Raw genomic sequence first — 21764 nt, forward strand, 5'->3', positions numbered from 1 at the left:
TGAAGATTTGACCTAGTTAAGGTAACCAACTCTTTCACCCCCTGCTGCATTTCAGAAGAGAAATGGTGGTGCTTCTCTTGTGTTTTTCTCCCTTCTGTTCTGCCTGACTAGCACTGCCCTTAAGCAGGTGTATACAGTCTCTTAACAATGAGGTATCATCTCACAAGACTAGGGGGGTCATTCCGACCCTGGCGGTCCAAGACCGCCAGGGCCCGGGACCACGGAAGCACCGCCAACAGGCTGGCGGTGCTTCCCAGCCTATTCTGACCGCGGCGGTAAAGCCGCGGTCAGAAAAGGGAATCCGGCGGTTTCCTGCCGGATTTCCCCTGCATGGGCTGAATCTCCATGGTGGCGCTGCAAGCAGCGCCGCCATGGAGATTCTGACCCCCTTCCCACCATCCTGTTCCTGGCGGTTTTGGGCATGGGCAGTGCAGGGGCCCCCTAACAGGGCCCCATAAAGATTTTCACTGTCTGCATTGCAGACAGTGAAAATCGCAACGGGTGCAACTGCACCCGTCGCACCCCTGAACTCCGCCGGCTCCATTCGGAGCCGGCTTCATTGTTGCAGGGCCTTTCCCGCTGGGCTGGCGGGCGCTCCTTTGGCGGTCGCCCGCCGGCCCAGCGGGAAAGCCAGAATGGTCGCCGCGGTCTTTTGACCGCGGAGCGGTCTTTCGGCGGACTGCATGAGCTGAATCTCCATGGCGGCGCTGCAAGCAGCGCCGCCATGGAGATTCCGACCCCCTTCCCGCCATCCTGTTCCTGGCGGTTTTTACCGCCAGGAACAGGATGGCGGGAACGAGTGTCGTGGGGCCCCTGGGGGCCCCTGCACTGCCCATGCCACTGGCATGGGCAGTGCAGGGGCCCCCTAACAGGGCTCCATAATGATTTTCACTGTCTGCATTGCAGACAGTGAAAATCGCAACGGGTGCAACTGCACCCGTCGCACCCCTGCAACTCTGCCGGCTCCATTCGGAGCCGGCTTCATTGTTGCAGGGCCTTTCCCGCTGGGCTGGCGGTCGCTCCTATGGCGGTCGTCCGCCGGCCCAGCGGGAAAGCCAGAATGGCCGCCGCGGTCTTTTGACCGCGGAGCGGTCGCCGCCCGCCAAAGTTAGAATGAGGGCCTAGGTATTTTGCTAAGAGACCATGTGCATGTCTTTCCCTACATATATGCCCAATCGGCACAACGCAGGAATGGAGGAACCATACTTTTTGACTTCACACACAGAGTGACCCAAATCAATTAAGTGCCGGATATGACACAGCGCAGGAGTGGAGGAACTCTCAAATCAGTTTAACGCCTCATTTAAGGCATCTGCATGGGAAGAGTGCCCAAACTGCTGCACGAACACAGTGGTCCGCTATAGAAGACTGCTTATCCAAGTATGCTTCAATCCCTTCTGTACTTGGGAGCTTTTCCTTTAGACAGAAACAAGAGAATGTCATTAAGGGTGGGTGGGACGTTATTTGTGTAAAGCACAGGGTGCGGTAGTAGAAAGGAAAGGGAGAGTCATAACAGTCTTTCTTGTGTCTAAATTTATGAAATATGGTATCTGGAGGGGAACAGGGCAGCCTCAAGTGGTTATGAATGTGACAAGAGGGCCTTACTTTAGTTTACTGTAAGCACAACAGTTAGTTGCCATTTTAAAACAGATCCAACATCTGTTTACACGCCATCAGTGAATGTCTCTGACTACCACATTTTTAATTACTGAGCTTGGGAGTCAGTAGTGAACCCATGGAAGGAGCATGGGCCTGGGAAGCTCTTCTTAAATGGCTCTGTACCAGATGGCTTGCTGAGCAGGCAAACTGGCTTGCTGCCTCCTGCAACCTGTGTCAACCTGTTTTTAAGGCAGATAAAGGACAGAGATCATAAATTGCACAGAAATTTGTCACAGATGTCGGGTATCTATTTGGGCATCCGAATGTGCAGAAGACATGGAAGGAGGGAAGACTTGTGCAGATTCGCAAAGGAGGATTTATTATCAATTTAAAAAAAAAATTTAACAGTGTAGCTATCAATAGCGAATGGCACTGCATCTTTAACCATGCCAGCTTCACCGTGCAGAAGAGATAACACCTGCTAGAAAGTTTACACTGACCAGTGAAGCAACTGGGAGGATGGGTGGCATTGGAGCTGTACAAAATGTCTAACTCATATTCAGCTAGTGAAACTTTTTAACAGTATGTTCGGTAATGCTGGTATTCACTACAATCATGTCGGGAAAAAAGGAATAAAGGGAATGAATTTCACCCCAGGGTTCTGAGTGACATCATATACTAACCCAATAGTGCAGAGACACTGAGCTAAATTAAGGTACCCGAGAGTTCAGATACTGAGACAACCATGAAAGGGCAAATACACTGAACTCTCTGAGGCTGTGATGACAGTTCCGAATTGGAGCATAGTGAGGCTACTCTGAGAATGCAGACACAGAGATCTCTGAAGCTTCCCTCAAGGGGATGACAGTGCCCGGTTACTTACCAGTAATTTTCATACTTACGAGCCCATGTCTTCCTCGTCATAGTCCTTTCATATGAGTTTATCTCCGTTCATGAAGAACCTTATCACCAAGGCTTGAATTTTCCTTCCCAATCCAAGATGGCCCCCATATCCATGAATACATATACATCACTTCCTGGGAAGGACTTCCTGAAATAATAAAGCATAGACAGAAATCATTAGAACAACACGGAGAGGTGGGCAGGAACTCAGTACTGTGATGAAGAAGACATGGGGCCTGATTACAACTTTGGAGGGCGGTGTTAAACCGTCCCAAAAGTGGCGGATATACCACCAACCGTATTACGAGTCCATTATATCCTATGGAACTCGTAATACGGTAGGTGGTATATCCGTCACTTTTGGGACGGTTTAACACCGTCCTCCAAAGTTGTAATCAGGCCCATGGTCTCTAAGTAATAAAAATTACCTGCAAATAACCGGGCATTAACTCCCCGTCTGTCTTCCTCTCACAGTCCTTACACATGAATATGTACCCAAGCCAAACTCTGATTTCAAAACAAACAACACCATGAGTAAACAAAACAGGTGAATTTAATGAAACAAATGGCACAAATGACCCAAAACTTTATTCTGCAGGAGATTCTACAGAACTCAAGACAGCAGCACCAAAATCAGAGGACACATCTCCACCCCAATGGCAAATGGTAATGGGTCGTGAACGTGGGAGGCAGAGCATAAGTAGCAGCAAAACAAATGTCTTGAATAGGTGCCCCTTCAATGACACCCTAGAAGTAGATACACCACTAGTAGACGTCCCAGGAAATGACACCGGGACAGGCCGGCCAGCCAGAGAATAAGAATGAGAAATGGGCAGTTTAATCCAGTAGGACAAAATAGAGAGAGAAGGCTTGAGACCCCACTTTGCCAGGCCATGGGAGACAAACAATGCTTCTGACTTGCAAAAAGCAACTGTACATTGGAAATACACAAAAAGAGCATGATGCATTTCAAGAGAATGCAAACGTACCTCCTTGTCAGACACCATACAAGAAAAAAGGAAGGCAAACAATATCTGAGTCGCAATGAAAGGAGAAAACCTCCTAAGGAAGAAAGGAAGGGCTAGTATGAAGCACCACCTAGTCCAAAAAAAAAACAATGAAACAGAGGGAAGGACAACAAAGTACCAACCTCCACCACCGGTCTCCCGGAAGAAATAGCCACCACTGCAAATCCAACAGAACTAGGGGCAAGTCCCACAAAGGTACAGGAGAATGAACAACAGGACACCTCAGAAAACAACTGTGCAGCAAGCAAATGCCAAAGGGGCAACATACAACACACTAGCCCCACGAAAAGCTGCCCACTGACTATGAAGCATAGATACATTCAACCCTAGCTGAAAACCATCCCGAATGAACTCCAATCAGCTGTGGGATCACAAGATGAAGACAAGCCCTTACCCTGACACCAAACAGTAGAATTCCGCCAACGGCGGCCATAATCCTTAAGTGTCAATGGTCGCCGGGAGTGCTGCATCAAGCCCGCCACATCCAAAGAACACCCACGTCCTAAGAGGAACTACCTGTCAACTGCCAAACTGCAAGCCTCAAACTGCGAAGAGTGTCCAAAGGAAGAAACGGAAGACGCAGCAGAGGTGGATGGATTGGCAACACCCAGTGGCGCCGTATTGACAAACGAAGATGACTGGGGAGCCAAGGGTGCCTCGCCCAAGCCGGAGCAATCAACAGAAGCTCCGCCTGGTCCAGGATCACCTTCTGTACTACCCGAAGGAGAAGAGGTATGGGAGGAAAACAATGTAGGAGACCGTTGGGCCAAGGAACCGACAGGGCATCCACTGCCCAAGCTCTCAAAGACGGGACCAGACTGCAAAACTGGAAAAAGGGGGGCATTCTCCGTGACAAAGACGTCCAACCAAGGGAGACCGAACTGAATTAAAATTGAGTGTTTTTCCGGGTGTGCGGCTGTGGGTGGGTCTCCCAGCAGGGGCTCCATCCAAACTTGTGACGACAGTCTTTCAGCCAGCACTCTACCCATGATGCCCTTTTCTTAATATAGGAGGGGCTACGCTTTTTTTTTTTTTTTTAGTAGCTAAGGTTTCTGTGGTCCTGGTGAGACGCCATTCGATCCTTAGGGACACCCGAGGCGTGAAACATGTTGACCTATAAGTTAGGGCTAGTGTCAATGTCCTTTTGCCCTACATGTTATTGGTTAAAGTAGAGGAATATCATTTCCCTTATACTTCCCTCGTTTTTTAACCTTGACCGAGACCCATCATTCACAATAAATTTGTTGCAGGGTGGTTCTCGAGCCAATTTTAATGTTTCTAGCTCTCTGTTCTTCACAGTAGGTCTGAATTTTCTCCTACCTATCCTTGTGGCACGCACTTTAAAAGATCTCTGGCATAGAGCCCCCTTGAGGGGCCCGTCGGGCATTGCAGCGTCAGCCCGACGAAGAGCAGACCTGATGATGAAGCATGACATCCAATGGATGTGTGACGGTTCTAGCTTCTAAATTTAGAAGTGCCCCTGTGTTTTCTTTCTGCCTTCATCTTAGGAACAGTGTACCGACTTTGATTTTTGAAAAATGGAGCGAAACACAGCCAGATCCAGACACATTGTCACAGAGGACAGAAACCTCTGACTCAGAGCATCGGCTGGCCCATTCTCCCTCCCCAGAAGATAGACTGCTGAAAGGGTCAGGAGATGGGACTCGGTCCAAAGATAAATCGTCCGGGAAAGGAGAATCACAGAGGGACACATTCCGCCCTGCTGATTCAGATGAGAGCGGACAACCTGGTTATCTGCCTGAACACACACAGCCGTGTTTAATAGAAGTGGATGAAAAAACAAAAGGGCCTTCTGAACTGCTGCCAGCTTTTTTCAACTGGAAGACTGAAGTGTCTCTGCCCGTGCCCACCTCCCTTGTGCAGTAGAAACACTCAAGGTGGTGCCACACCTCAGTCTACTGGCATCAGTCGGGAGAATCTGCTTAGGAAGAGGAACCAAGGAAAAGCCCCTGTTTAAATGCACGGGGCCCAGCCACCACTGGAGATCCCTGCCGACCTGAGGAGACACCAGTACCAGAGCCTCGTAAACTTGAGACAACAGGTTCCAATGTCTTAGAAGATGGTGTACAAAGGGGATAAAGGTGCATTCGCCCCCAAGGAACAAGGGCCAAGGTTGAGGACACCTGCCCCTGACTGCAGAGCTAAGTCCTTGCCGATGCTGAGGGACGAAGAAGGAGAAAGGACAAATGGGATCGGAGACACACACAATGGTGTTGTGAAACAAAGACCCCTCAAGTCCATCCTGAAGCGGACCCCGATGAAGAGGAGGTCTTGGGATTGCTGTAGCTGGGACTTCTTCCTATTGATCAAGAATCCGTGGTCCTGCAACAGTGTGGTCACCCTGAGACCATCCACCTGTGCCTCGGAAAAAGAACAAGAGGCAATCAGCAAGTCATCTAGATAAGGAATAAACCGGATTCCTTCAGAATGTAAAATACCTACCAGAGGTGACTACAGCTTGGTGAGCACTCATGGGTCAGATGCTAGCCCCAAGGGCAAGACACAGAACTGGTTGGCGCTGCCCAGGACAGTGAACTGGATGAATTTTTGCTGAGAAGGATGCACAAAAACATGGAGCTAGGCATCCATGAGATCGATTGTGGTGAGGAACTCCCCCTTCCATAGCAGAGGCAGAATAAACTGGAGAGAGACAATCTTGAAAGAGACATGATGGATAAACTGATTTATCCCCTTGAGGTCTAGCACTGGGTGGAATTCCTGTACAAGAAAAAGAAGGTAATAATACCCATGGAAAATCCTCCAGGAGGAACCGGGATGATAGCAGTCTTCTGGAGCAGCAACTTTAATGCCCTGGTGGATTACTGCCAACTTTTTCAGGGAGCGAGGAACAGGAGACTCTGAAAAATGGTGAGGAGGTGTGTTGCTGAAACTTATCCTGTAACTGCCTGAGACTAGTTGGACGGTCCATGAATCTGAAATGGTACGAGTCCAAATGTTCCGAACGTATCGCTGACAACTTCCCACTGGATGGAACCTGGAGAAGTAATGCTTTGGGAGGTGTGGGAGAGGGTGTCTTCATGAAGGGTGTCCCAACCACAACCCCTGCCACGAAAGAGCTGGTGTTGCTGAGCCTTGCCTCCCAGCGGGAAAAGCCGTCATGTGTCCAAAACGTATGCCATTAGTGACTGGACGAACAGGAGCAACTAGTTTTCTGTTCTCCACAGATTTCCTTATAATTTCTTCCAAGTCACTGCCAACAACCTTTGAACCCATAAAAGGTAGTTTCAAAAGCACTGCCTTCTGAGCGGCGTCGCTTTCTAAAAATGCATCCAAATGTTGCGATCGGCTGCAATGGATGCGCTAGAACCTGTTTCAGAGGGACAGAGTTTGTCGAAAGTGACATTCAAAAGAAACGCGCCTGCTGTTCCATTAAAGCCAACAAGGCAGAAAAATCTGCACCCTTCTGTATCTCTTCAGCCAAAGAATGGAAGTCTTTCCGGGGTTTTAGAACAACAGCTTTAGATAGGTCATCCCCCAGCTTTTGTCTGCCTCCCTCTATGTTTTTTACACTGTTTTTGCTGGTTTTAGGACTCTGCACACTTTAGCACTTCTGTCCAGTGCTAAAGTGCACTGTCTCCCCTAAACATGGTAATGCATTTCCTGATGAGCTATCTGTGCTAGGAGGGAGGAGAGGAGTGGTCACTCACACCTGAAAGGGCTGTGCCTACCCTCACACAATACAGTCTCCAACCCCCTGGTGAGTGTCTGGGGCCTGGCTTGGGCAAGAAAGGATTTCACATTCAAAAGAGACTTTACTTTGAAGTAGGCCTACTTCAAAGGAGAAAATGGGTATAAGAAGGGCTCCCAAAACTACACACTTTAGAACACTTCTGGAAACCAAGAGCAAACTCTGCCTGGAGAAGAGCTGAAGAGCTGCCCTGCCTGTGTCTGCTTTGTGGAGCTATCCTGCAGTTGCTGCTTCTGCATGTCTCAGGCCTGCCTTTGCAAGGCCTGTGTATGCAGTTTCACTGCCACTTTGACTTGGCATTTAAAACTACTTGCCAAGCCTTTTTCTATATATGTCACCCCCTACGGTAGGCTATAGGTAACCCATAGGGCAGGGTGCTATGTAGGTAAAAGGCAGCACATGTACTTACGTGTTTTACATGTGCTGGTAGTGAAAAGCTCATAAATTTGTTTTCCACTATTGTTAGGCCTGCTCCTCTCATAGACTAGCATTAAACCTACCCTCATACACTTTTGAGTGGTAGATTCTGATCTAGAAAGAGTGGCCCTGTCATGTTTGGTATTGCCAGAACAGTAATAGAAAATCCTGCTTACTGGTGAAGTTGGATTTAATATTACTATTTTAGAAATGCCACTTTTAGAAAGTGGACCTTTCTCTGCACTTACTGCCATCCGTGCCTTACAGCCTGTCTCCAAACCATGTCTGGTCCATTCTGGTTGACAGCTGCCCTTGTCCATTCCACCCAGACCACCACAAACACAGGACACTCAGGGGGTCATTCTGACCTTGGCGGTAAAAGGCGCCTACCGCCGGTCAGAAATCCTCCATAATCCCGCCGCGGTCGCGGAAACCCGCCACGGTCATTCTGACCCGCAGAAGGCAAACCTCAGAAAATCCGACCGCCACAACAGACCGCCAGACCAGCGGTCGGCGGAAAGGTGGAGGTGACAAAACCTCCACCGTCACGCCAACAGAAATACGCCCATGCCATTACGACCCACGAATCCACGCGGCGGTCATTCAAACGCGGTATTCCATTGGCGGGACACACCGCCGCGGTCAGAATACACACCAACAAACAAAACCCAGCCACATTGGACGATTTGAATCCCACACACCTGATACACATACACACACCACTCCCACACACACAATACAATATAAAACACCCACCCACATCACCCACAAACCCCTACGCTAAAAAATTCGTAAAGAAGGCAAGAGCGAGACACCAGCATCCAAAAAATAACAGCCACAGCCACTCAACACCATCACCCACACACTATCCACACACAAAACAACACACACCACCACACTCAACTCACTTAAATACACATACTCCACCCCACACATCATACACACCACCCCATGGCACCCCAAAGACAACCCCGCTTCACAGACGAAGAACTCAGGGTCATGGTGGAGGAAATCGTTCGGGTAGAGCCCCAGCTGTTCGGCACACAGATACAATACACCAGCATTGCCCGGAGGACGGAGCTATGGCAGAGGATTGTCGACAGGGTGAACGCAGTGGGACAGCACCCCAGAAATCGGGAAGACATCAGGAAGCGATGGAACGACCTACGGGGGAAGGTGCGTTCCATGGTATCCAGGCACAACATCGCCGTGCAGAAGACTGGCGGAGGACCCCCACCTCAACCCCCACAATTCACATCATGGGAGGAGGAAGTCTTGAACATCCTGCATCCTGACGGCCTCGCAGGAGTCGGCGGAGGAATGGATACTGGTAAGTTGAAGCTTCAATACTGCTTCCCCCCCACCTGCATGCCAAATCAGACCCCAACCCTCACCCCCATCCTCGAACCCCACCCTCACCCCCACCCCCATCCTCACCCCCACCCTCACCCCCACCACCATCCTCACCCCCACCACCATCCTCACCCCCACCACCATCCTCACCCCCACCCCCAGCACACCTATTCCCCGCCAATGTCTCACCATCACAACCCACACATCCCAAAACCTAGGCCTGCATGCGTCCACTAAGCATGGACACCCATCACCAAAGCATGCCCAATGCATATACACATCCCCCCCACAAGCCACCCTCACCAAAGCCCCCACACACGAATGCCAGCACTTGGGGACACGAGAACCCACAGATACACCCATATGCCACACATTGAAACTATAACCATACCTCTATACCCCTGCAGGACCCGACCGTCAACACACCGCGGCGGAGGGGCCAGAATTCTCCACACCCCCCACCCAAGAGGCCGTCAGCAATGACAGCAGCTCTGTCGACCTGGACACCGATGACCAGCCCGGACCATCGGGGACCTCTGGACAGTCGGTTCCCCTCACACAGGCCCAGGCCACTACAGACCCTAACCCCTCTGGGAACACCAGCACAGCTCCCACCCAGCGGGCCCATGCCTCTGTCTCCAGGGCGCGTCAATCTGCGGTGTGTCTACCACTACAGGGCACCCAGGATAACCCACCACCCCAACAACAACAGGGACCTGGGGGCAGTGGTAGTGGGCACACCGGCCAGGGGGCAGAGGCCCAGGGAAACAGGGGAACTCGGAGGGCAGCTGTGCGACAGGGGGGGGAGGAGAGGCCCAGGGAACCCACTCTCCACGAGGTCCTCACCACCATCATGGGAGCATACAACCGCTCCCAGGAGACGATGGCGACGGTACTGGCCCGGTTCCAGGAGATCCAGGCACTGCAGGAGGAACACTATCGGGGGTACAGGGAGGACATCAGAGCCATCAACACCACCCTGGTTACCATGGTAGGGCTGCTGCAGGACCTCGTAAACACCAGGGCGGGCACTGAACAACACCCAAGGGCCCCTGCCACTAGCCTGGACCAAGAACAGCCAACCACCTCCGCCGGCGCTAGTGGACAGGAGGCCCCCGCACAGCAGCAGCCCACCAGACCCCCACCTCCTGCAGGAGAAGAACCACCCCGCAAGAGGGCCCTGAGATCTCGCAAGAAGACAGAGTAGGATGTCAAGACCCCCGCCAGCAATGGATACCACCTGATGTCATCCCACTGTCCCACATTGTCACCCTGTCCATCCTTGAACTGCCCATGCTCCATCTCTCCACAGGCCTCTGGACAATGCACCTGTGTGACTGTTACTCTGGACTCTGCCATGGACATTCCTTCACCATAGCCCCCACCCACTTGAAACCACCCATCCCATTTTGAGCACTTCAATAAACACCTATTTTGCACCAAAATATCTGGAGTCTGGCTGTGATTTCAATAGATTGTAATTGACATGACAGTGCAAATATGTCCTTGTACATGGTGAAGTCAACAAACAGCTGCCACAAAGCTGTAGTCCATGGGGAAACGAAGCACAGGACTCGTAGTGGGGACCCCAGATCTGAAATAGGGAGGGAAAAGCCAAAACTCAGTCATCATACACTGGGGCAAATAGACAGGCAGCAGAGATGCTGGAGAGTAGTTAACATTTACTAAATTATCTTTGAAATGTTACCTGTGTCCTATTGGAAGTACTGTTCAATGATTCTGTCCCTGTTGTCTGTTTCAGCCCTGTCGTCTTCCTCCTCGTCACTCTCCTCAGGTTCCACCGCTGCCACAACACCACCGTCTCGACCATCCTCCTGCAGGAAAGGCACCTGGTGGCGCAAAGCCAGGTTGTGAAGCATGCAGCAGGCCACGATGATGTGACACACCTTCTTAGGTGAGTACATTAGGGATCCACCTGTCATATGCAGGCACCTAAACCTGGCCTTTAGGAGGCCAAAGATGCGTTCGATCACCCTCCTAGTACGCCCATGGGCCTCATTGTACCGTTCCTCTGCCCTGGTCCGGGGATTCCTTACTGGGGTCAGTAGCCACGACAGGTTGGGGTACCCAGAGTCCCCCACTAGCCATACACGGTGTCTCTGTAGCTGTTCCATCACGTAAGGGATGCTGCTATTCCTTAGGATGTAGGCGTCATGCACTGACCCTGGGAATTTGGCATTTACATGCGAGATGTACTGGTCAGCCAAACACACCACCTGGATGTTCATTGAATGGTAACTTTTTCTGTTCCTGTACACCTGCTCCCTGTCTCTTGGGGGAACCAAAGCCACATGGGTCCCATCAATGGCACCAATTACGTTGGGAATATGTCCAAGGGTGTAGAAATCACCCTTCACTGTAGCCAATTCGCCCACCTCAGGGAAAATGATGTAGCTCCTCACGGATTTCATCAGGGCAGACAACACTCTGGATAACACCTTCGAAAACATGGGCTGAGACATCCCAGAAGCAATTCCCACGGTTGTCTGAAATGACCCACTTGCCAAGAAATGGAGTACTGACATGACCTGCACCAGAGGGGGAATCCCTGTGGGTTGGCGGATGGGGGACATCAGGTCGGGCTCCAGCTGGGCACACAGTTCATGGATAGTGGCACGGTTAAGACGGTAGGTCAGGATAATGTGGCGTTCTTCCATTGTCGACAGGTCCACCAGCGGTCGGTACACGGGAGGATTCATCCGTCTCCTCGCCCAACCCAGCGGACGGTGCCTAGGAAGGACAACATGGAGCACACAGTCAAGCAACCCACAGGTACGTACTCACAGCTAGCACAGTATACGATTCTCTATGCAGTGAATGGCGTGTCTGAGTGGCTATGCAAGGCCTAGGCCTGTGTGACGCAGTTGAAATTGAGCCATTTGGGCCCTGGAAATGGCGGCTGCCTGACCTGTGAAGTGTGACAATGGGATGTGAGGTCAATGCGCTGGCGTGGCACACCGCGGCGGGCGGCGGGCGAAGACCGCGGCGCAAAGCCGCATTGGTTAACATTGAAGCCTATGGGTTTCAGGAGCCAATGGCGAAGGGCGCCGGCGGTGGCGGGACGCACCGCCGCGGTACGCACCGCCGCGGACGTCACCGCCATTTTCTATCTACTTATCCACTTGCGACTTGAACTTTCACAGGAGAGGACCTATACTGCAAGTGTTGCTGTGACCTCGGTCTGGAAGGGACAATGGCTGCTGCACCTGGGGAAAGGGCCCCTGCCTTCACTGGAGAGGAGTTGGAGAAACTCGTGGATGGGGTCCTCCCCCAGTATGCGCTACTCTACGGTCCTCCAGACCAACAAGTGAGTTTAATTCAATCTGGATTTGGGGACACTGGCTGGCTTGGGGGCCTGGCGGGGGGCCTGGCGGGGATGGGGGGCATGTTGGGCCTGGCGGGGGGCATGGGGGGGATGGGGGGCATGTTGGGCCTGGCGGGGGGCATGGCGGGGGGCCTGGCGGGGATGGGGGGCATGTTGGGCCTGGCGGGGGGCCTGGCGGGGATGGGGGGCATGTTGGGCCTGGCGGGGGGCATGGCGGGGGCCTGGCGGGGATGGGGGGCATGTTGGGCCTGGCGGGGGGCCTGGCGGGGATGGGGGGCATGTTGGGCATGGCGGGGGGCCTGGCGGGGATGGGGGGCATGTTGGGCCTGGCGGGGGCCTGGCGGGGATGGGGGGCATGTTGGGCCTGGCGGGGGGCCTGGCGGGGATGGGGGGCATGTTGGGCCTGGCGGGGGGCATGGCGGGGGGCCTGGCGGGGATGGGGGGCATGTTGGGCATGGCGGGGGGCCTGGCGGGGATGGGGGGCGTTGGGCCACTGGAAAGGAAAATGCTGACAAACTTGAACGTGGTATTTCTCCCTCCCTGTACGTGTCACATAGGTCCGCGCCCATGAGAAGATCGGGATTTGGCGTGCCATCGCCAAGGAAGTCCGGACCCTGGGGGTCCACCATCGACGGGGCACCCACTGCCGCAAGAGGTGGGAGGACATCCGCCGCGGGACCAAGAAGACCGCCGAGTCTCTGCTGGGGATGGCCTCCCAACGTAGGCGGGGTGCCTGCCGTCAACTGAGCCCCCTGATGTTCCGGATCCTGGCGGTGGCCTACCCTGAATTGGATGGGCGCGTGAGGGCAGCACAGCAGACACAAGGGGGTGAGTACAAGCATTATCTACTCTGTTGTCGCGCAGTGGAGGTGTCTGGTTGGGGGAGGATGGCTGGGGGTCCCCCTAGGCCAGGGCGATATCTGTAGGCTGGGCACCCCCGTAAGCCCCTGTGTCCCCAGCCACCACCCTCAGTAGTTTGTCAGTACAGCCATCCCTGGGCCGTGTCATCCATGGGTGCAGTTGTCAACTCTAGGCGTGTAGGGCATGTTCCACGGAATGCGTAGCGGACCCCAAGTGCGCAACTTAGTGCAGGGGGCATCTGTGTCTGTCATGTCCGCTAACTGTACCGGAGATCCATGTACTCAATATCCCTTTATTTCTCTCTCCCCCCCCCTTTTTGTTTGTCTTTCTGTGCTTGTGTGCATCAGCATCATCAGGCGGAGGAGAAGTGGCATCGGGGCAGGAGGGAGCTGCATCTCACATGGCCCAGGAGGGCCATGCCACAGAGTCAGACTGGACCAGTGAGACGGAGGGCGAGGGGAGCTCCACGACGGGGACGACTGGAGCCTGCAGCGACACGGACACGTCCTCGGAAGGGGGCTCCCTTGCGGGGGTGGCACCATCCGTGCCCCCCGCCATTACAGGTACAGCCGCCACCCAGCGCACCATCTCCGCCCTCCCAGCAGCCCCTCAGCGTTCGCCCCGTGCCCGCTCTGCCAGGAAGCCGGGCATCTCCTTCGCCCCAGGCACCTCAGGCCCTGCCCCTGTTACCCCCGCTGCCCTCAGTGAGGAGGTCATTGACCTCCTCCGAACGCTCATTGTTGGGCAGACTACCCTTTTGAATGCCATCCAGGGGGTGGAGAGGGAGGTTCATCGCAGCAATGCGTACCTGGAGGGCATTCATTCGGGTCAGGCTGCCCATCAGCGATCGTTCCAGGCTCTGGCCTCAGCACTGACGGCAGCCATTGTCCCTGTCTCCTGCCTGCCTCTACTAACTCCCTCCTCCCAGTCTCCTGTTCCTCTGCCTGTCCCACCCACACCATCAGACCAGCCTGCACACACCTCAACACCCAAGAGAAGCTCATCCAAACATAAGCACCACAGATCACGCAGACATTCACACACGCAACATTCCGATGCAGACATGCCAACAGTCACTACCACCTCTGTGACCCCCACCTCCTCGTCTCCCTCCTCCCTCCCTGTGACGTCTACACTCACACCTCCATTCACCTCACCATCAGCCAGTGTTTCCATCACCAGCACACCCTCCACTCCAGTCCGCACACGTGCAGTCACCACCCCCACTGCCATTTACACGTCCCCTGTGTCCTCTCCCACTGTGTCTGTCACCCCCTCTTCCACACCACACAAACGCAGCCACCCACCCACCCAACAGCCATCCACCTCACGACAGCCTATCCCTCCTGCACCTGCACCCAAAGACAGCAAACGTGACTCACCTACAACCACATCCTCTCCCTCCACTCCCATTCCCACTGTACCTACCACTCTCCATTGTCCCAAGAAGCTCTTCCTCGCCACTACTAACTTCTTTCCTGACCCTGAGCCCCCCCCTCCTTCTCGTCGGGGTAAGAAGAGCACCTCAGCCACCACCAGCCCTGCAGCCCCCTTGACAAGGGTGCAGGGGTATTGTAGCCCGCCAGCCCGCATGTCTGGATCTTCGCCCAGCAGCAAGGGGACAGCCAGCCCACCCCCTGGGAAGAGGAGCAGAAGGCGGAAGGGGCGCCGCAGGAGCCCACCTTCTACATCCCCCCCGGACACCACCCAGAGACAGTCACCAGCCACAGCTCCAAAGGGAGGAAAGGGCCACAGGCCGACGACTAAGGAGGGCAAGGGCAGCAAGTCGGAGAGGTCAGGCAGCAGGCCTGCTGCCCAGGAGGAGCCCACAACCCCCATAGCCGCTGCCCCTGGAGGAACCGGCACAGCTGCCCCGGGAGAGCCCACCACCCCCATAGCCGCTGCCCAGGGAGGACCCAGCCCAGCTGGCCAGTAGGGCCCCACCACCCACAGCCCAGGTGGGCAGTGAAGGAGCACCATCCCCGCTGCCCAGGAGGGCACCACCAGGCAATTAGCAGTTGGCCATAGACCGTCCGCCGTCTCAAGCACCGCTGAACTGGGCCCTTCAAGGCAAGGACCGCTGAACTGGGCCCTTCAAGGCAAGGAGCGCTGAACTGGGCCCCGCCGTCTCAAGCACCGCTGAACTGGGCCCTTCAAGGCAAGGAGCGCTGAACTGGGCCCCGCCGTCTCAAGCACCGCTCCGCTGGGCCCCGCCGTCTCAAAAACCGCTCCGCTGGGCCCCGCCGTCTCAAGCACCGCTGAACTGGGCCCTTCAAGGCAAGGAGCGCTGAACTGGGCCCCGCCGTCTCAAGCACCGCTCCGCTGGGCCCCGCCGTCTCAAGAACCGCTCCGCTGGGCCCCGCCGATCAAGCACCGCTGAACTGGGCCCTTCAGGGCAAGGAGCGCTGAACTGGGCCCCGCCGTCTCAAGAACCGCTGAACTGGGCCCTTCAGGGCAAGGACCGCTGAACTGGGCCCCGCCGTCTCAAGCACCGCTCCGCTGGGCCCCGCCGTCTCAAGAACCGCTGAACTGGGCCCTTCAAGGCAAGAACCGCTGGCCCTTTGGCAGACGTGGCAGGGCAGGATCTATCTCGGGCAGGGCTGCAGGATGTCCTCTGGCCAACTTGCCTCCTCCAGTGGCAGTGGGGTCTGTTATGGACTGTATGGACTGTGGCTTTGCTCTCCCCAGGATGGCCCAGTGGGCAGGCCACCCACTGTATGGACTGTTTGGACTGTGGCTTTGCTCTCCCCAGGATGGCCCAGTGGGCAGGCCACCCACTGTATGGACTGTTTGGACTGTGGCTTTGCTCTCCCCAGGATGGCCCAGTGGGCAGGCCACCCACTGTATGGACTGTGGCTTTGCTCTCCCCAGGATGGCCCAGTGGGCAGCCCACCCACTGTATGGACTGTATGGACTGTGGCTTTGCTCTCCCCAGGATGGCCCAGTGGGCAGGCCACCCACTGTATGGACTGTATGGACTGTGGCTTTGCTCTCCCCAGGATGGCCCAGTGGGCAGGCCACCCACTGTATGGACTGTTTGGACTGTGGCTTTGCTCTCCCCAGGATGGCCCAGTGGGCAGGCCACCCACTGTATGGACTGTATGGACTGTGGCTTTGCTCTCCCCAGGATGGCCCAGTGGGCAGGCCACCCACTGTATGGACTGTTTGGACTGTGGCTTTGCTCTCCCCAGGATGGCCCAGTGGGCAGGCCACCCACTGTATGGACTGTATGGACTGTGGCTTTGCTCTCCCCAGGATGGCCCAGTGGGCAGGCCACCCACTGTATGGACTGTATGGACTGTGGCTTTGCTCTCCCCAGGATGGCCCAGTGGGCAGGCCACCCACTGTATGGACTGTATGGACTGTGGCTTTGCTCTCCCCAGGATGGCCCAGTGGGCAGGCCACCCACTGTATGGACTGTTTGGACTGTGGCTTTGCTCTCCCCAGGATGGGCCAGTGGTCATGGAGTCCCCTCGTGGATCTGGCGTCGTGTACTCAAGTGGCTGAGGTGCCCCCCCTTCCCTTCCCCCTGAGGTGCCTGTCCGATTTTCTTTCTGATGCCCCTGCAGTGTTCTCTCCGTGGAGTTCTTGTCGTGGGACTGGGCCTTGCCCCTTTGCACAGGAACCCTGTGATCCACGGACAGTGGTTGGACTACATTTAGTAGCTGTATATATTTTGTATATAGTTTATTTATTTATTGCGATTACTGGTGTCCATATTTCAATATATCTGCCCGTTTATGATCTCTTCTTTTGGTCTTTGCATTATTTCGGAGGGGGGTGGTTTGTGGGTTGTGACAGTGATCTGTGGGAATGCATTGATGTGTGTGTTGTAGTGGGTGTGGGTGGGTGGGTGTGTGCCGGTAATCTTTTCCCTCCCCTGTGTCGTAGGTGCAGTACTCACCGATGTCTTCCGCGCCGCCGGGCGTGCTCCTGGTATATGAGCAGGAATAGGAGTGCGGGGATGACCTGCAACTCTGGTTCCATGCTGCCGGAATCTCGCGTGGAGTGCGTAGAGGTGAGCGTTTTCCCGTTCGTAGTCTGTTTCCGCCGTGTTCTTATCGGCGGTGCTCCCGCCCCGGAAAAGGTGGCAGATTGGTGGGTCGTAATAGGGTGGGCGGTACATTGTCTGCCGCCTGGCTGTTGGCGGGAACCGCCGCGCTGTTTGTTTGTACCGCTGTGGCGGGCGGAGTGTTAAGTTGGCGGGCTGTGTTGGCGGTTCCCGCCAGGGTCAGAATTGCATATTTTAGACCGCCGGCCTGTTGGCGGCTTGGCCGCCGCTTTATCACCAACCGCCAGGGTCAGAATGAGGGCCTCAGTCACATCTGCATCCTGAATGGGTCTTCCTGTCCTAGAAGGGTGGAGGGGCTCACACTTACATTTCAAAGGCCGGAAAATCTAACGCAACATCTTATATTTCCATGCATCTCCTCCTCTGTGGTCTCTGTGCAACATTATTTTTGATGCATCCCAGGTGCTGTGTGTTACAATGAAACAATTATTGATTTCTCAGGATTGAGACTCTTTTATACCTTTTAAAAGTGATATTTCAACTTGTACTTATTTGATCTTTGTCGTTTTGAACTTATTTTTTTCAGATAAATGTTATCTATTTATTTAAACCTGTGTGGTGTATTGTTGTGGTGTTTTCACTGTGTTACTGTATGATTTATTGCACAAACACTTTACACATTGCCTTCTAAGTTAAGCCCGACTGTTCAGTGCCAAGCTACCAGAGGGTGGGCACAGGATAATAGGAATTGTGTTGTGACTAACCCTGACTAGGATAGTGATCCCTACTTGGAGAAGGGTGTATACCTCTGCCAGCTAGAGACCTCATTTCTAAGAAGGAGGGACTAGATAGCATTAGTGGAGTATGCATTTGCACTAATAGGGTATCAGGAGTGTCCTGGTATGTGGGGAGAATTGAAGAACGGGTACCACCTCAGACTCATTATTTTAGTTCCCTCAAGGTGCTGTACTCCTGGGTCCTGGTTTAGACACCCACTGTAAGAATGCTCCAATTCCTAGTGGAAGTGCTCAATCTGGAGGGAAGTCCACCGATGGATTTTCATTTACTCTAGGGCTAGTGTGGCGATGGAAATACTACTGGTGGACTCTCCTTAGGCTTTAGCATCTTGTCCTGAAATAAGAGAATATTCATTACCACAGAACTTTAAAGGAGGCCAAAGGTCTGTGCAGCCAAAGGTCAAAAAACCCTTGTAGTTCTCTGGGTTTCCTTTGGAAGTGTGTGGAGTTCATAGCAGCGCCAGCCGTTCACAGTTTATATGGACTAGTCCTCGTGTCAAAATGCTTGGGCCCTGCTGCAGGCAGAAACCGACTGCTGCTCTGCTTGTTTATTATAGACAGGTTATGACTGTCATCCGCTGCCTCGCTGACCTGAAGTCTTCTCACCTCCACAGACACACGTTATGTTAGAAAAGAACACGTTTAGTTACTGCGCGTGAACCATTCAGGAGTGTTGCTGCTGGTTAAAGTAATTTCTAGACCATTAAATTGCACAACAGAGGTCAATTCTGATTTTTGTCTTATTACTGCTTTTCTTCTCGATTTAACGCGTCACTTAAAGTGTCACTCGTAAGACACTGAAGTGTCACTCATAAGCACAGGTAAAACTCGGAAACGTCAGACTTAAGGTTGTGAAGATGGCTGCTATGAATGTCTACCCTGTTTTGCCGGCTGCTGAAACTGAATGGTTGTTACCACAGGGGACAGACAGTCACAGCTTCTGTCATGATGGAAATTGACTGTAGCGCTCACAAGAGTAGTCGAGGCACATTCCTCCAATAGCAGGTGTTAAGCTTACACATTGTACAGGTTGGAAACTAAGACCCACTGAGCTCCTGGAAAGGGACAGAAAATACAGTGTTCAAGGTCAAAACGTGACAAATTGTCCAAATTACCATTGAGTTCTACCCGTTGCAAATTTAAGCAGCAGTGTAGATATCTTGCATTCAATTATTATTTCTCTGTCATGTAATATTACATTTCAGATAAGCGTGCAAAGCTTTACACAGAGGTGTTGCACTGCTGCGCCCTGTATTCTCCTTAAGGGAAAAGAGTCATGTAAAATTAAACAGTAATTACTCGTCCCATGGCAACAGATGCTTTCTTTGTCTCTCTCTCTCCCTCTCTGCCTCTCTCTCTCTCTGTAATTGAAGACGATGCATAGCATGTTTCTGCTGCCTCCAAAAAGCTTGATACAGTGCCGAGTTCAATTAAAATTGTTTTTTGTATTTTTTCAGTGACATCTCTAAGATTAACGAAGGGATTGGCGATAAACTTGCCATGCTGTTCCAGTCAGTTTCGACCTTCATCACAGGGTTTGTGATTGGCTTCATTAAAGGTTGGAAACTGACGCTGGTGATCCTCGCAATCAGCCCTCTCATGGGGCTCTCAGCAGCTGTTTGGTCCAAGGTAAAAGAGTCATTCGAGTTTCCTCGAAAGTGCTGGGTGTGTTCAATATTAATGGGCGTCTACAAGAAACCATACGTGCGACGCTGCCAGGGTCTTATTCTTAAAAGTGGTTCCCTGTACTTTGTGTGATATCCACTCGGTAAGAATGTGAATTTAATGCAAACGTATTTACTTGGGGCAATAGGACGGGCGCAGCTGTCCTGTTGCCTCAATTAAACGAGGGGAAAAGTCGCTAAACCAGTTGAAAAGTCACGACTGCCGTATAAATAATCACAGACATGTCCCCTAATCATTTAGGTTGAATACTGCGCTGTTTGAGCAAGCTTGAGCAGTCCAAATATTGTCCTTCTTTTAACACAGTGGCATAACAATGACCCCCGCCATGGGGGTGGGCGGATCGAGCTCCAGGGGGCCCCTTCAGCACAGTACTCTGTGCACGGGCGGCCCCTGACTGTGTACGTGGGCCGGTGGCCCCCTACGGGTACTTTGCAGGCCCCCTCTTCTTAAGTTTCGTTACGGCCCTGCAACATTATTGATGCACAACACAGGCACTAATAAGTCATCCTACTTCCTAAGTGTAAAACATTAAAGCAGACACTGCCTACCAACCCCACTTAATAACTCACTCATGAATGACTGCCAAAGTGTGCTCTCGATAGTTGAATGAACTGATAGTTCTACTGCTGCCCCATAAACACCACAGTGTCTGGGCAGCACCACAGTACCTAGGCAAAAAAGATAGATTAGCCTGGTGAGATCTCCCGTGGCAAAGATCTATTCAAACATTCTGTTCATTATTTTGTATGTTGCAGTTGACATCCTAGCTGTGACAAGTATGCCCAGACATGAGTCCGCACTCACCACGCAACAGAAATCATTATCTACCTCACTGACAAGGCCTAATTAGTCTGAAACTGATCTGGGTTGCCTCATTTTCAATCTGGAGGAGACATGGCCAGGCCATTTAGCTCAATTGTTCCTGTTCGAACAGGACCAAGGCTTATTTACATGTGGCTGGAATCTTGTCTAGAGTGGCATACTGAAAAAATATTGACTGGTATGCAGCCAGAACGAACACCAGTGGCTAAGTTTAATTCAAATGTTACATTCATCACCTTGTTTACATTGGTCTACACCTTAAGATGCATCCTGCTAACGAGGCCCAAATAGTCCAAAAATAGTCTGGGGTTGCTTGTGTTTCTATCTGAAAGGGACCTGGCCTTGTAGTTCTAGCTGGACTGTTAATTTTGCAGCAGCATCTCGAATGCTGGTCTCTGTCTTACTCTTGAGTGACAGAGTAGGTGAAAAAAGACGGACTGGAATGTGGCACAGGATGGCTGACATTAATTCAAGCATTCCATCCATTACCTTATTGTTTGTTTCGCCTGAAATTCAGGCACTAAGGCCTGTTAAACACACCCTTAACTTTATCCGTATCTAAAAAACAATAACATAGGCTAAATAAGCTCGAGGTAAGTACTCCAGGCAGTTGGTGTTCAGCTGCTGAGCATTCTACCAAGTCAACTAAAGTTCTCATATTTTTTTAATAGAATACTAGAAATAACAACATTTGTATGCAAACTTAATGCAACATATCATGAAACTAGCATCAAAATCCTAAGCCTACCGTGAATAAACTATAGCAGATGCTTTTGAACAATATGCTTGAAACAAAAGTTGACATTAATCTAAAATTAATGAATTCTGAACATGGAAAGGGAAATAAGTAATGTAAGATAACATGACAACTAAGAAAAATAACAATATTCAAAGCAGAAGTCAGCACAAGTCTGTTTCCGGTTACAGTAAAGCATTACAGGACATTGAATGTCACATGTTCTCTCATCTATGCAACCTCTCGAGGTTCATGTTCACAGTTTTCTGGGGTCCAATACGATTTGGAATGGGGATGGTCCTGATGGTTTATAATTGAGTATAAGATGTTCCTTAAAGAAGTAGTATTTCAAGGCATTTTTTGTACAATGGTAGCTTGGGAAGATTCACTTGAGGAGGATTCACAACAATCCAGAATTGTTGCCGTGCACGTTGTTCGATTTTCCCAGGGTATTTTGAAGTTGAACGTGGACTT

General features: G+C 52.3%; 1 protein-coding gene across 1 annotated transcript in view; it reads left to right on the forward strand.

The window, feature by feature from the left end:
* Window positions 1-21764, forward strand: part of LOC138261971 (ATP-dependent translocase ABCB1-like) — a 519774-nt gene that overhangs the window by 221270 nt on the left and 276740 nt on the right. The window contains 1 exon segment of the mRNA XM_069211572.1: window positions 19504-19675. Coding sequence (XP_069067673.1) covers window positions 19504-19675 — 172 coding nt within the window.

Source organism: Pleurodeles waltl, chromosome 10 (assembly GCF_031143425.1).
Source record: "Pleurodeles waltl isolate 20211129_DDA chromosome 10, aPleWal1.hap1.20221129, whole genome shotgun sequence".
In the NCBI taxonomy this organism is placed as follows: Eukaryota; Metazoa; Chordata; class Amphibia; order Caudata; family Salamandridae; genus Pleurodeles; species Pleurodeles waltl.